General features: G+C 40.1%; 1 protein-coding gene across 1 annotated transcript in view; it reads right to left on the bottom strand.

Annotated features, from left to right (window-relative positions):
* Window positions 1–966: 966 nt before the first annotated feature.
* TSPAN7 (tetraspanin 7) overlaps window positions 967–14,945 on the bottom strand; it is a 127,834-nt gene continuing 113,855 nt past the window's right edge. Inside the window, exons 5-8 of the mRNA XM_004064003.5 lie at window positions 14,098–14,253; window positions 8,588–8,671; window positions 2,212–2,287; window positions 967–1,947 (exon numbers count right to left, since the gene is read on the bottom strand). Coding sequence (XP_004064051.1) covers window positions 2,219–2,287; window positions 8,588–8,671; window positions 14,098–14,253 — 309 coding nt within the window. The 3' untranslated portion in view covers window positions 967–1,947; window positions 2,212–2,218. The remainder of the gene's footprint in view (window positions 1,948–2,211; window positions 2,288–8,587; window positions 8,672–14,097; window positions 14,254–14,945) is intronic.

The raw sequence follows: 14,945 nt of genomic DNA, 5'->3' as shown, positions 1-14,945 counted from the left end.
TGGGTTGGGCTCTATTTAGGATTTTACAGAAAAGCCTCATTTTGATATATAATGAAATAGAAATTACAAACAGAAATGTGAAAAAATTTTGAGCTACATATATTTCCATAGAAGAGCTCTCCTTAATTCACTAAAAATGCTGACCTTTTGAAGAGGGTATACTAAAGGTTTAAGCAGTGTCCTTTGTCAATGTTGTAGTAGGGTTTACTCTATGCAGAGATCAGGCTAATAAATGCATACAGTTAGAAAGTCATCTCTATTCTAATTACAGTCTGTGCTATAGAGAAGAGGGAGCCTTTTAGATCCACTCATTTTGGTAACAGATCAATTTATTCTTTTACTAGGTTTTTGTTTTTTGGATGACTCATCAAGAAGAAATGGATTGCAAATAATACACTGCACCTATTGGTAAAATGCTCTTTAAATCAAGTGTAAGCATTCCACACTTCAGTACAAACTGGGACATTGGGATGGCTGAATCGTAGGATGTAATCTCTTCTCTAGATTGTGTTTTTTTCAATCCAACACAGAAAAGAAAGAGGAAAGAGGAGAATTCATGCTCATTAGAAGCGATGAAGGAAAGAATAGAGGCTCATTTCCTTTTTAAAAAAATGAAATCCAGACTTTAAAAACTCAGCTGAAATCTTTGTTATTTATTTCATGGATTTCAGGCCCAAGGATTTCAGAGGCCTGAAATGATATGAAGGCTCTATTTCCGCAGACAACAATGTATTCTGTTCATGATAAATGGTTAAAGTTTCTGAAGTGTCCATAACAATAATTAAAAAAAAGCTAACCCTTTAGCTTCTCTGCTGCTGATGCTATTTTAGTGGGGTGGGAGCACACATGGAGAGGTGTGTCAGTGTGTGAGATGGTCCACCTGCCTGCAATGTCTGAAGAGCAAGATGGAATAGAAATGTGTTTTAAAACTTTCATAAGAACCAAAGAACAGAACCAGAACACAGCTGCTTGTAATTGCTCTATTTATTAATACATATATCACAAATGTTCACAATATCAATGCATTCTTGTTGGCATGCTAGACAGAGGCATTATTTTTGAAGATCTTTTAAAAATATTTTGACTTGTTCCCCCTTCACACTCATTTTTAAATTGTTTGGATGAGGTCCTCAATGTCTATAATGTCAATGCAAGAAAAAAATACAGAGAGAAGTAGTAAAATAACACAATAGCAATTAATTGGGGAAAAACAAAATATCATGGCCTTCACAAGAAGCAACAACACAGCTTTGTAACAGGGTTATACAGGTTTCAACTAAGAGGCAAAGATGCACTAAACTGCCTACACATACCCAGGTATGTAACAAGCAAGGAGGCCACCTCAAGCTCAGTTTCCTTCATGCATGACACATGCTTTTTTTCTCCTCATGGACAATTATCGATGTGTTTCTTTACATGTCTTAGGCAGCCTGAAGAAGGTAGGAAAGCCTTAGTAGAGGGAAAATCAAACCAAATGAGATTAAGTCAAAAGAACAGATAACTATCGTCTGCTTATCTACTTAAAGGTGTGTGGCATTTACCACAGTGAGGAGCTAACAGGAGCCTCCCACACTACATGCAGGGCCCAAAGGGGCCAGCGATGGTGTGATAACCAGTCACCGATGATGAGTTGCAGTTGGACCAAGTACAGATGGAGGGGCTGGCCCATGCAGGGCCTCGGGGTGAGGTTCACTAGGACTAGCTGCAGGGGGACCTGGCTACACTCTGTGGCACAACAGGGCTTCACAAAATGGACACTACACGTGACGTGGGCTGAAAGGTGGAGCAGAGACTGGGTGGGAGTGTCAGTTGCACGTTGGGGGCTAAGGGATAGAGGGAGCAGGGTAGGTGTATTATGTACTGTGCTCTAACATTCTTTGGAAGTCTTTCAAAGATTGCTGCAGTTCCTTTTTAAAACAGGTCTCTTACTCCGTCATTCTTGAAAGACTAAGAGAGAAATGAGAACATGTGAGTGATTCACCAGTAATAAGGACTTGAAAGATAACAAGCTGAAAAAAGCATTTCCACATTTTCCACAAAAGAACCAATTATACCTCCTTCCCAGAACCACGGAAATGAGATTTCTGAACATGGACAAGTGCCACCAAGATCAGGTAGCTCAATGGCCAGGGAGTACTCCTGCACATTTGAAGGGTAGTAAGTGTCCCAAAGGGGACCCCTCAAAATTAAACACTCCCCACTGTCACCTACCTTCTCCTTACACCATCTCATATTGATTGGCCGTGATGAACCGGGACAGACAGCAGGCCAGCAGCATGCCAATTAACTGTTGCCAGGGAGAAAAACGAAAATGAGAATCTCAAGTCACCGAACCACACCCTTTTAATTTTTAATTAATAATTTTATATATTTATAGGGTATGTGATTTTTGATATATGCTTATCACTAGACATAATTTTTTAACAACCAAGTGTTTCTGTATGTAAATGGAGAAAGGGCACTAGAGCAAAAGATAAAACCAGATTGCAACCATGGGATCTCAGCTGTTGGGAGTCTAACTGCAGAGCCAACTGGAAGTTCTCAAACTGGCCATCATGTTGCAGCTGTAGCTCACTCTGGCCATTTAAGAACAACTTTTGACACTTAAGGAGTATTAAAATTTGTTCATGTTATGAGAGTAATAAAAAAATTAAGGAACACAGAATTTAGTGATATATTAACTAGAAGGCTAAAATTTAATGCACATCTATAGCACATGCATTTGGAAGATTTCTCAGCATACTATGATGTCTCAGCCATACCCAGCTGACAAAATAATAGTTCTTTCCTTGAGGCAAGAACAGAGACACTATTCTTGACCAGGCACATTCACCAGTGAGGTAAGAAAGCCACGGCTTATGAAAAGGTAGGAGGGGCTAGGGGAAAGTGGGGCTTTATATTCTGTCTCTCGGCCATGTAGATGTCTTAGGCCTAAGTGGGCTCATCTACACCCAGGGCCCACCTCCCAGTTTTTTTAGGGGCCTCAGGACCACCAGTGATGTAGTACCACCACCTCCTCAGAAGATTCTAGTCCTCCACTTGTCTTTGTGCCTGGATCTAAACTGTGGCACAAGTGAATCTAATAAAGATGATTGTGATACTCTCAAGACACCCTTAAGCACATCTTGTTCTGTTCATTAGAAAAGAAAATTTCCATTCATGAATCTGGAGGATCAGCATTCTTTAGAGAGGAGCCCAATTGTGCACTTGAGTCTACAGGCTGCTTTCTCTTGTCCAATGTAGTCCCTCCTCCTTAGATAACTGGGCATGTTTTACTGGATCAGAGGTGGGAATAAACTGTTTCACTAGAAGTGTGACCCCGGGACCAAGAGCATCACGATCGCCTGGGATCTTTTTAGAAATGCACATTCTCAGATCTCGCCCCAGACCTGCTGAATCAGATATGCTGGGGGGTGGGGCCCAGTAACTGGTGTTTTAACAAGTCTTCCAGGGCAGGGAACTGCTCATCCAGTCCACCTAGTCACCCTTATCTTATAGGTGAAACACCTGCTGCCACTTCAGGTCCCACTGTTGGTCAGGGCAACACCTGAACTCCATTCTCCTGGCTCTTAACCTATCCATGCAGGTTCCAGTTCTCATTTCTTATCTTCCTTTTTCAAATTAAAATTGTGCTGTGAAATATGCAAACTATAACCGCTTTCAGGTAAGGAAGCATTATCATCTTATTGGACTCGTTCTATCTCCTACCAAGGCTCTGGCCAACATCATTTGGTGCCATAAAATACATAGTCTCATGCACTTACTGCCAAGTGGCTGAAGATACCATGGCTGTAACCTTTAGAATATTCTGCCAAATGAGAAACTAAAATATGAGTGTAACGACCTTGAACCTCATAGCTTGTCTTTTTTATTAGAACTTCCATTTTCCAGAACCAACAAACACCAGAACACACTTGATAATGTCAAAAATCAAATAAGTGTCAGAGGTACATAACACATTCAGGTAGAACAGATTACAGTCATCCCTTAGTATCTGTTGGAGATTGGTTCCAGGACTTCCCAAGGATAGCAAAATCCTAGGATGCTCAAGTCCTTGATACAAAATGGTGTAATATTTGCATATAACCTATACACATCCTCCTTTATACTTTAAGTCATCTCAAGATTACTCATAATACCTAATACAATGTAAATGCTGTGTAAATAGTTGCTATACTATATTGCTTTTATTTGCATTATTTTTTGTTGTATTGTTATTTTCAATCCATAGTTGGTTGAATCCATGGATACAGAACCTGCAGATACGGAGGGATGACTGTATTGAATATCCAGGCTGGAGTGCAGTGGTGCAATCTCGGCTCACTACAACCTCCACCTCCCAGGTTGAAGTGATTCTCCTGCCTCAGCCTCCTGAGTAGCTGGGATTACATTTGTGCGCCACCACATTCAGCTAATTTTTGTATTTTTAGTAGAGATGGGGTTTTGCCATGTTGACCAGGCTAGTCTTGAACTCCTGGGCTCAAGTGATGTGCCTGCCTCAGCCTCCCAAAGTGCTGGGATTACAGGCATGAGCCACTGTACCTAGCCTGTACTGAATATTTACCACAACCTGTACAATATTACAATCTCAGTTTTCCAGATAAGAAAACTGAGGGTTATGAGAGGTTAAAGAATACACCCCAAGCTACACAGGTAATTCTCAGAGCTTAAGGTTGTACCCTCTTGTCCTATCTAAGAATAACCCCAGCTCTGTCCTGCCCTCTACATAGAAAAGGTAAACAGGTCTTCTCAAGGGCCCCCCAAAAGAAAAGAATGACCAGCACATAATGAATCACCTTAGCAGCATTTAGACCCTGGAGGAGGCCAGACAGGAGGGTGAGGGTTAGAAAATGGATGGGTAGTAATAGGGTCTGTGTTTTCTTATGACTACCTTTTCCTTTTGAATTTCACAGACTGAAGTCTTTTTGTTATAAAAGCACAAAATGAATTCCCTTCAGGTGCTATCAGTGGCAGGAACAAGGGTGATCTCTGGCCTTAAAAGTTAATACAGCAAGCCAGGTGAAGAGGTCAGAATTATAATCCTGGATTTATAGTAACTGCCCAACTTCAAGCGAGTCACTCAACCCTCCCCTTATGGAAAACAGCTCTACTGTCTTTACTCAGGACTATAATATTACATGATATGGGGAATTAATCCAGCCTAACAGGTTCCAAGTCTGGCAAAGCCCTGGGTCTATTCACTTTAGACACAGAAGTACTAAATACAGAAGCCCAGAGGACACCCCACCACCCCACGACAGACACACATGCATATGTACATATACACAATGTCACAAATTGAACAATAAACATGTCCATGCCCAGACATCCCATGGCTCTTGTCTTCCAGGCCATTTTGGGGGTGGGGATAGGACAGGGGTGATGTGCGTGCATGCTCCATCTCTCACTCTCCCCACAAGCCCTTGAGTGAAAGAGCAGTTGCCAAAGATGCAGCGAAGAGGTACCCTACTAAACACACTCAACCTTCTGCTATAAATTACAGGGCAGCAGACCCTGCCCATCAAGTCCAGACAAATGAGGTTTACCTTGAGAGGGCAAAGGTAACGGACGTTTGTAGAGAGAAGTGTTTAATGCTTGACACAACCCTGCTGCTGTTCAAAAACAGCACTCAAGAGCTTTCAATTAGCTAAGTTAGCTAACAGGGGACAAAGTTCTTGCCCAGTCTATTAAAAGGCTAGACCCAGCTTAGTTTTCCTAATACTTTATACCACCTTTAATCTTTGAGACAATAGATGTGCATGGCCAGTTTCTTCCAAAAGATGATAGCACGGAGGTCACAAGAGCAAGCAAAGCAAAGGGCAAGAAAAAGGTCGAGGGCAGGAGAGCAAAAGTGGGAGGGAGGGAGAGAGAGAGCGAGCTCTGTTCTTTCCTACCCACTTTGTCCTCTCTGTGGCCTCTACTTAGTAGAGCCTTCTTTATTATAGGAAGGCTAAGGCATAGGCCAACACAACTGGTTCATCAATATCAGCCAACATTTGCTAAATTTTACTATGACATTGGCTCTAAAATTTCTGAACACATGTAGCCAAAGGTCTGGTTCCAGGTCACTGACCAGAATCAGTAGGGCTGGTTCTTTGTGAACAGGCATCTGGTAAGTGGCCACCATTGTCCCAGGGATGCCCTGGATCTACGGACGTCTGGAAGCCAACTTCAGCTTTCAGGACCCCTGAGGCTAATGGCACCATAAATAGCTGCAGTTCCTGGTGCATCTGGCTGGCAAAAGCCAGCCATAGCCATTCCTCTCCCTGCCTGAACCTGGGAGCAGGTCTCAAGTCTCTGCCCTGCTGGACCTGCCTGGCCACATGGGTGAGCAGTATGGGCACCATGGTATGATGCCACTGGGCTTTGTGTTTTATCACCCCAACAACTATGTGGCACCTTGATGAGACCTAAACTCACTGCAGAGAGTTTCAGAGTTGGGGTTCCTTAAGGCTAAAGCCGCTCTCTTACTGGCCTAGAGGGTCACAGTGCATATTCAACAATTCACAAATCACAGATTTCTTTAAGGTAGCACAGAGAGATTAATCAGGCCAGAAAATTATTTGTCTAATCATACATTTCTTCATTGGGATGTGTGAGAGAAGAGTGGAAGAGAGGTATTAATCACGTTCATTACTTGGAGAAGGATCCATTTGATTTGATTCATCTCATTAATGAAAATAGGATCCTCCTAATACCACACACACACTCATGCTCATGGCCACATGGGGATATTCTTGGATGATAAGGTGTTTCATTAATGAGATTCCAGGTTCTTTGAGGCTCTCTTCTCCTAATGTACAGTATCAGCATAATGTCCCTTTATGGTTCTAGGATAGCTATTAGGGGAGACTTCAGCAATATTTTTTTTTCCTCCAATGGGACAGGTCTCCTCAAATGCCAAACACAAGACGCCCTTTTGATGTTAACAATATGATGCTACACATACATATGTTAAGTAAACAGGATGTTCAAGGCTGTCAAGTGCATCTTGCACATTTGCATCAGTCACCAGGGTTTGGGGATCCTTTAAAATGTCCCTCAGTCATTAGAGTGATGTTGCTGAGTATTATTATTGAAATATTATAGCAACTAGAAGAAATTTCAGAGTAGCAATTACTTTTCAAATGTCTCTGGAGACTGAGTTAATTTGCATTGTTTGTGACCCCACTCTGGTTTGTTTATGTGTTGGAGTGTTGAGGGTTTAATTCACTTCATGAGCTGCAAAACAAAAACAAAAAATAACAAAGCATGGTAAAAGATAGTTTTGAAATTGCAACAAGAAACACATTTGTGTTGGCTGAGCCCACGTTCTCTTGTGAGATAAAATGTCTCACAGGTTTTGTAACTGCTTAAGAAGAAAAGCTCTTCTACTTCTCTAAGGCTGTCTAGTAAAAAACAAACCATCAGGCTAAAGTTCTATTCCTTAATCTTAGCGAGGGTTACACAGCTATGTTCATTTTGTGGTAACTTATTAAGCTGTAAACATAATTTATGCACCTTTCTGTATATTCCACATTTCAATTAGAAAGTTTTAGGAACAAACTGGAATAAAATTAAAGTGCATCTGCATTGCTAAGCAGGAGGGCCAGAGATACAGATGGCTAGGGGAAAAGTAATTAGAGTCTGAGATAGCCTATGTAGAAATTAGAGTTGTGGTTTGTTGTAGACACCAGGTCCTAAATAAAAAGAAATAAAAAAATAATAAAAAATGAGAGCTGTGGAGACATTACTCAGACAACATTAATCGAGCTTTGTTTGAAACATGATCTGTTGGTCTGAACAGTCTGAGTTAAACATAAACAAAGTTTGCTCTTGCTTGTTAACTATACATGTTGATTCTTCTACCCAAAGCAACATTATAGCAAGGATGTATCATTTGTCTGAGAGATCAGAAGCCTGTGGGACCATGCCCTGCCTGGTGGACGTGGGCTACATTTTAGATTTAGCTTAATCTTATTCTATCCTCCAGTGTGTGTGGTTTACTTAATTGGCATAGTACTTCTCCCATTGTTTTTTTTGAGGGTAGGTACAGATAAAGGGATATAAAATTTAATACACAAAATTTGATTTCCTCTTAAGAAACCACATAAGAATAGTCAAACCTGTTACGAATAGCCAAACTTAGAAATTAAAATAATGATCACAAGTTGAAGTTTGCTAAATTTAGGCTTTCTTTAAAGGGAGAGATCTCATCCGTAATACATAGGAACTACGAGAGCAAAAAAGGGTCAGGTCAATCAGGAAAAAAGCTTCCCCCAAATCCAGATCAGCCATTTGATGTTTTGAGTTGTTTATGATCCAATTATGCCAGCACGTTATTCAGTTAACCTCCATTTGACCTACAGAAGTAGCCAGTTGTTTTTCTGGAGCTAGTCATTAGTTTAACTGTAACTGATATTCCCTTGATGACAAAACTTCATTTGAGTTGAAAAAGAAAAATCAATAAACAGATCACCTGAGGACTAATGAGCAAGGAGCTTTGACCCCATCTATCAGCTTTTCCCAAAGCACAGGAAGGCAGGCAGAGAATCTGGAGGCCAGGGAGGGAGGCAGAGGAAAGGTTAGACCGGGTTCTGTAGGCTACCTGGGAGAATGCGATTCCAAATGCCACTCCAGCGATGATTCCCATGTTAGTCTCCATGAAACTAGTTACCAGATCATAACAACCCTGGAAAGAGAAAGACACTGTCTTGGAGACATGTTTTCACTCAGGCCAAGCTGGGCTATGTGTACTCGAAACACTCCCAACATACACTTCAACCTTAATTCAGCAAATACAATTGCAACTCACTCTAGGGATTTATTAGCATTCTTTTCAAACTTAAAACAATAAGAAAAGGTTTCAAACATACACAAAAATACAGAGACACATGACCCTTCCCCTAACATCACAAATTAACATTTGGTCAATCTTGCTTCATTGGAACCTCCCCAAATCCCATCCTATTTAAAGCCAATCCCAGACACAATTTCATTGACAAATGTTTCTGTAGTAGGATTAAATTTAGCAAGAAATCTGTAAGATCTATGAAGCAAACACTATAGAGACAAAGAAGTAGACTTGAAAAGACATTCCGCATCCTTGAACAGGAAATCTCAGGATCATAAACATAGTTACTAGCATTTTGACAATGAATGATGAAATCTTGAATAAACAAACCGAAATCATCTGGCTAGAGGGAAGTGTTTGAATATCTGCCAACTTTATGGAGTTTTAGGGTTCTTCCTAATGGGACCATTAGGATTTTTTAAATAGGGAAAACCTATGTTCTAGGGTCATCTTTTCCAGAGAGAGAGAGAGAGAGAGAGAGAGAGAGAGAGAGAGAGAGAATTTGTAAGTATATTTATTTGAAACTGGCCAAATCAACCTAGAGTCCTGAACTGACTTATTCAGCTAGGAAGACATGGTCGTTTTCCAGTTTTCTGGAAAAGGGCTTCAACTAAAATGTATAAAGTCTACGAAAAATAAAGACATTAATTTAATAAACAGATTAAAGCTGGTTCTTGTTTATCAAGAATGGCACACTAAGTTTTAATAACATTTGAAGAACAACAAAAAAAACCCAACCATGTTTCCCCTTTTTAAGTTCAAATTTAACAATTTAACATTTCTTATAGCTTGTAAAATATTCTGGCAATGCCGTGTCTTCTATTAAGTGGTATCTATATACATTTGTAGTCTGAGTGCAGGAAAAAAAAATCGTGCATTAACTTACCAGTAGTGCTTTGAGACACGTTTTCTTTCGTTTTTTAAGTTCAGGGGTACATGTGCAAGTTTGTTATATAGGTAAACTTGTGTCGTCTGGGTTTGTTGTACAGATAACTTTGTCACCCAAGTATTAAGGCTAGTACCCATAGTTGTTTTTCCTGATCTTCTTCCTCCTCCCACCCTCTACCCTCCTATAGGCCCCAGTGTGTGTTGGTCCCTTTGTGTGACACATGTTTTCAATGCAATTGACAAACTATACTCCTTAGTTATCTGATGCAAATTTGAAGGCCAGGGTAGGAGTGGGAAAGGAAATACATTATCACTCATGGGGAGTTTTGAAATTTGATTCCCCATAGTAGAAGCTTACTGATTTCACTTTTAACTAGTGAGACTATATATCACACAATTTTTTTTCATTTTTTCTTTTCTTTTCTCTTTTTTTTTTTTGAGACAGAGTCTTACTCTGTCACTCAGGCTGTAGTACAGTGGCGTGATCTCAGCTCACTGCAACCTTTGCCTCCAGGGATCAAGCGATTCTCCTGCCTCAGCCTCCCGAGTAGCTGGGATTACAGGTGTGTGCCACCATGCCTGGCTAATTTTTGTATTTTAAGTACAGATGGGGTTTCACCATGTTGGCCAGGTTGGTCTCAAACTCCTGACCTCAGGTGATCCACCCACTTCGGCTTCCCAAAGTGCTGGGATTACAGGCATGAGCCACCGTGCCCAGCCTCACACTATTTTTCAAAAGGCAGTAGAAGAGAGAAGAATTTGGGTTAGAAAGAAGACAAAATGAGAAGAGATGTGGATATTCTAACACTTTCCCAAAAGGTAGCAGCTAAGACAGCAGTTTGCCAGGCTGGCCATCATTACTATATCTTCTCCCTGCAGTGATGATGGGGCTAAAGAATGAGGTCCAGATCAGCACCAGTGTTACGTAAGCTCAAAATTTGGAAACACAAGCCTGATAATACAACTCAGAGAGAAGCAGAATGAACTATTTTCTTATTCTGCAAAACAGTTTGGCATAGATTTTTTTCTGGGCATTTCAATTCTACACTTAAGCTGAATATATTTTCTAAAGTATGATTTCTACTTCATTCTAGAAGATTTTAGACTTGGTCACATTATTTTTGGTAAGGCCACTCCAACCAGTAGGAGAAACCAGAAAAAGGAAATAGCTGCCTGGCATTAGTACAACTGAGCCGAAATAGTTCTCTCTAAACCTTGTTCCTCAATGTATGGATCTTGAATGAGCAGTATTTCTTCACCTAGGAGCTTGTTAGAAATGCAGAATTGGAGGCTCCACCCCAGACCTACTGAATCAGAATCTGCCAAATCCATGGGTTATTGCTTTTGACATATTTTTAATGAATTTTAACCAGATCTCCCGACGCTTCATATGCCCATTAAAAGGTGAGAAGCACCCTTCTATAAGAAATGTTTTCTCATTATTTTTTACTCCAAATAAGAAAGCAAGTTAATGAATCATATCAGTAATAGGATTAATTAAAATGAGAAGATATAAGTGACTTAGTTTTTTTGTTTTTAAACAATAAGAGACCAATGTCAAAATAAATGTTTTCCATCTCTGGATTTTTCCGTTATTTACTGCATGAACCCCAAAGTTCATTTTCCATGTCTCAGCACAGATCCGCATACTGCAAGAGCTGATTTAATACTGCAACCACAGGCCATGTTTGCATTCAACCTTAAATTTTCCCCTAAACTATGATCTTATCTACTCACAACAATCTCTCTCAATTTCCTAATATGAAAGTCGGTTGTCAGGTGTGAGATAAATCTAAAGAGACCTGCTAAGTATCCTAGGAAACACTCAGAACAGTTCATTTGCTCACCCTCTCAGCACGTCTAAATCAATAGTCACCAATGGAAAACATCTGCAAGTGACCGACTTTAACTACTAGAAGTAGAAAGCTAGTTCCAGACAGGTTATGGGAAGAGGTATCTCTGTAGCTGCCAAGCAGAGTAACTATGTTCCTCTTGCCCTTACGAACTGTCAAAGAATTCCTATGAAGTAGGATTTCAGCCAATGCTATTAGCCAACTGAACGTGCAGACATTTCATCATCCTGCTAGTAAAATCAAAATAAATCCTGCCCCCAAATCCAAACAATAAATATCCTATTTAACTGTTCATATTTTCCTCCTGTTCTCTCCCAGTTATCTGTACAAGACAGGTTTCTCAAGCTTCCTGGTAAGAGCCAAGAATCATCTTTCTGTGCTATCAGAGTAAGTACAGGGTCCAAGACACCACAGGATCTACAGGGATGATCCACTTGTTCTAAATCATAGGATTCCATATAACTAGAATGTGGCAGTAGTTAAGCTTCCTAGGGGAAGGAGTCACTGGGAGGAGGGGTAACATTTATGAGCATCTACTATTACCCCATTCCAATCTTCCACCTTGTATAGATTAGGTGTCTGACATTGAGTCAGGAAAAGTAATTTGTCTCATAAGTTCAGGTGGGCATTAAATAAGAATGTCTAAGGAAACTTGGTAGACAAATTTTAGTTTTCATTCACTTTTTCTCCTCTGAGGGAGCCAGGTTGGAGGCTATAAGGTAAGAAGAGAGAAGTTAAGCAGATCTTCTAAGTATTTGAGGTGGCCAGGAAAATATAAAGTTGGATTATAGTGGGAAGGTGGAAAGTGAGGTCAATGTGTAGGTTTATCAATGAAATGAAAAAATGTGACCCCATCTCTCTTTCTGGAAATAACTGTAAGGATTATAGATGCACTATAAGATACATCTCCAAACTTGTTTTTACATACTAACAAAAGATCCTCCCTATAAGAAACTGCTGCATCATTTTTAATAAAAGACTCCATGTGATACAGAAGACAAATTTCACCATCATCATTTGTATTACAGTTAACATGTATCACATCTGTGTCATAATCTGTGCCAGGCACTGGGCTTTTGACACTTTATCTCATTAAATCTTCAAATCAAGCACAAGGAACATGTACTATTATTATCCACATTTTACAGACAAGAAAAGCAAGACTGACAAAGTTAAGTAACTTGACCGAGATCACATAACCAACAAGTGGCTCAGTCAGAATTTCTACTGGAGCCTGACACTAGACCCTGTGCTCCTGACTTCTGGATCCTCAATTTTCACAAAAGAAGAGGAAGCTTGAGTGGGGGAAAAAAAAAGACTTGGGTACTGCTTTCATGAACAACCTTCTGAAGCTCTGTTATATCAAATATCTCACTGCCATAGAGCACTTCTTGCCTTCCATAAATTGGAGTGTCTACCACATGCCAGGTATGCTTAGCACTTCATAAAATGGAAGCATAATGACACGTATGGGTACTCAGTGGGGATGTCCATGAAGAAGCCAGAAGTTACCTTATTAACTAATAAGAGATGAAGGAAGCCTCAATGTTTGGGTTCATAAGAAAATTCAAATAGAAACAGATGTCCTTTTAACTTAGACAAGAAGCAGTCAGTACTGAATCTTACTGAACTATCTTTTTTTCTCTGAATTATTCAGTAGCTGGTCCAGATCACATAGAATTTTGAAGGCATCATATGAACAGAATTTTACCTTAGCAAGAAAAGATTTACCCCTTGACTGAATAACAGGAAGTAAACACAATAGTAGGTTTTTTCCTCCCTTTTGTTTACCAAAATATATGTTATATATGGTATTTCTCTAAACATTTAAGAATGTAGATAATCTTCACATGCAGTTATATCATGTCTTCATCGTATTCTCTGTAAAATGGAACGCAGAATTGATTTTCCTCTTCTCTGACTACTAAAACTTCATTTCCCTCATTTTCACTATGTACTAACTTTAAATTTCATTTAGTCCTCTTTTTTCCCCTCTCTAATTTCTTTGGGAGTCGGGAGGTTGACAGTGAGTTGAATCGGAGTTGCTGATTTCTTTTCCTATGGCAGTAGACACCCTAAAATAAAGGCCACCCTCCTAGCAGAAGCAGATGCTGTCTGTCAACTCTACTCCCCTCTTGCTGTCAAAGACTGACACCCAGCTGCAAACAATTTCATGTTTAGATGGTATATTAAGCAGAAGACGGACACCCCAAAAGAAGAAAGCCAACGCTCGCTGTCTGACATAAACATCAGGGTTAACAGGAACTGCTTGCTAAACCTTCCTAACTATGCCTGGTAGATCCTTGCTGTGGGAGAGAAAGACAAGGCTGATCTGAGTCACAGCTTTCTGTTTTAGAAGTGAGCAGCCTCAAGTGCCTCTCCCAGGCAATCAAGGAACCACAAAGTAAGATTCTCTTTCCCTTGACTACTATTTCAAATCTATTTGTCATAATTTCACGGAAACAAAAAAGCCCCCCCAAACATTCACCACTGGTCCCATCTGGGCCGGGAGAAAGCGGGTACCTTCTGGTTAACTTTGGTGGCGGCCACAGTCAGATTGTGTAGATCCTGGGGATTACAATCAGTTTCGTTCATGCAGCAGCTGGGGGGGATGCCATGCTCCAGGAAGTAGGGGCTGGTGCTCCAGTTGGTGTAGTTCTGCACGCCACAGCAGCTCAGCTATTAACAGGGAAAGGAAAAGAATAAAAAAATGGCAGATCAAATGTGGTCTCCTCAATCACTGCCTTGTAACTTTTACAAGAGAAACACAGGCCAAAGCCCTAAGACAACATGTGCAGCTTTGGTGAGTCAAGATGAATGGAAGCTCCAATAACAATTATACCCATATTGATGCTTGTTTGATCTCCAAGAAGGAAGTTCTAAATTATGTATCACATTGGCTTTCTTATCACCTCCACAAAGCAAAGCAGTGCATCTGTGTCCAACTCACAATCACCTATTGATATAGATGTATTCATCCACTAAATCAGGACTATTGATTGGTGAATTGAGGCAAATATGGTTTCAAAAAACTCTCCCCTGGGATATCTACTAATAAGTAAATAAATAGTTCTTAAGAAAAAAAGATGCACATACAGAAAGGGAGAGCCAAAACTGGTAATCTATAGCCCAGGAGCTACCTGTTTTTGTAAATAAAGTTTTACTGGGACACAGCCACAACTATATGTTCACATACTGTCTGTGGCTGCTTTTGTGCTACAGTGGCAGAGATGAGTAGTTGTGACAGAGTGTATGGCCCTCAAAGCCTAAAATATTTACTATTTGATCCTTTACAGAAGAAGTTTGCCAACCCCAATATAGAGAATATTAAAGCAAATGGGGCAAAAATATAATTAATTGGTAAATCTGAG

This window comes from Gorilla gorilla, chromosome X, assembly GCF_029281585.2.
Source record: "Gorilla gorilla gorilla isolate KB3781 chromosome X, NHGRI_mGorGor1-v2.1_pri, whole genome shotgun sequence".
Taxonomy (NCBI): Eukaryota; Metazoa; Chordata; class Mammalia; order Primates; family Hominidae; genus Gorilla; species Gorilla gorilla.
This window is presented reverse-complemented; position numbering and strand designations above follow the sequence as displayed.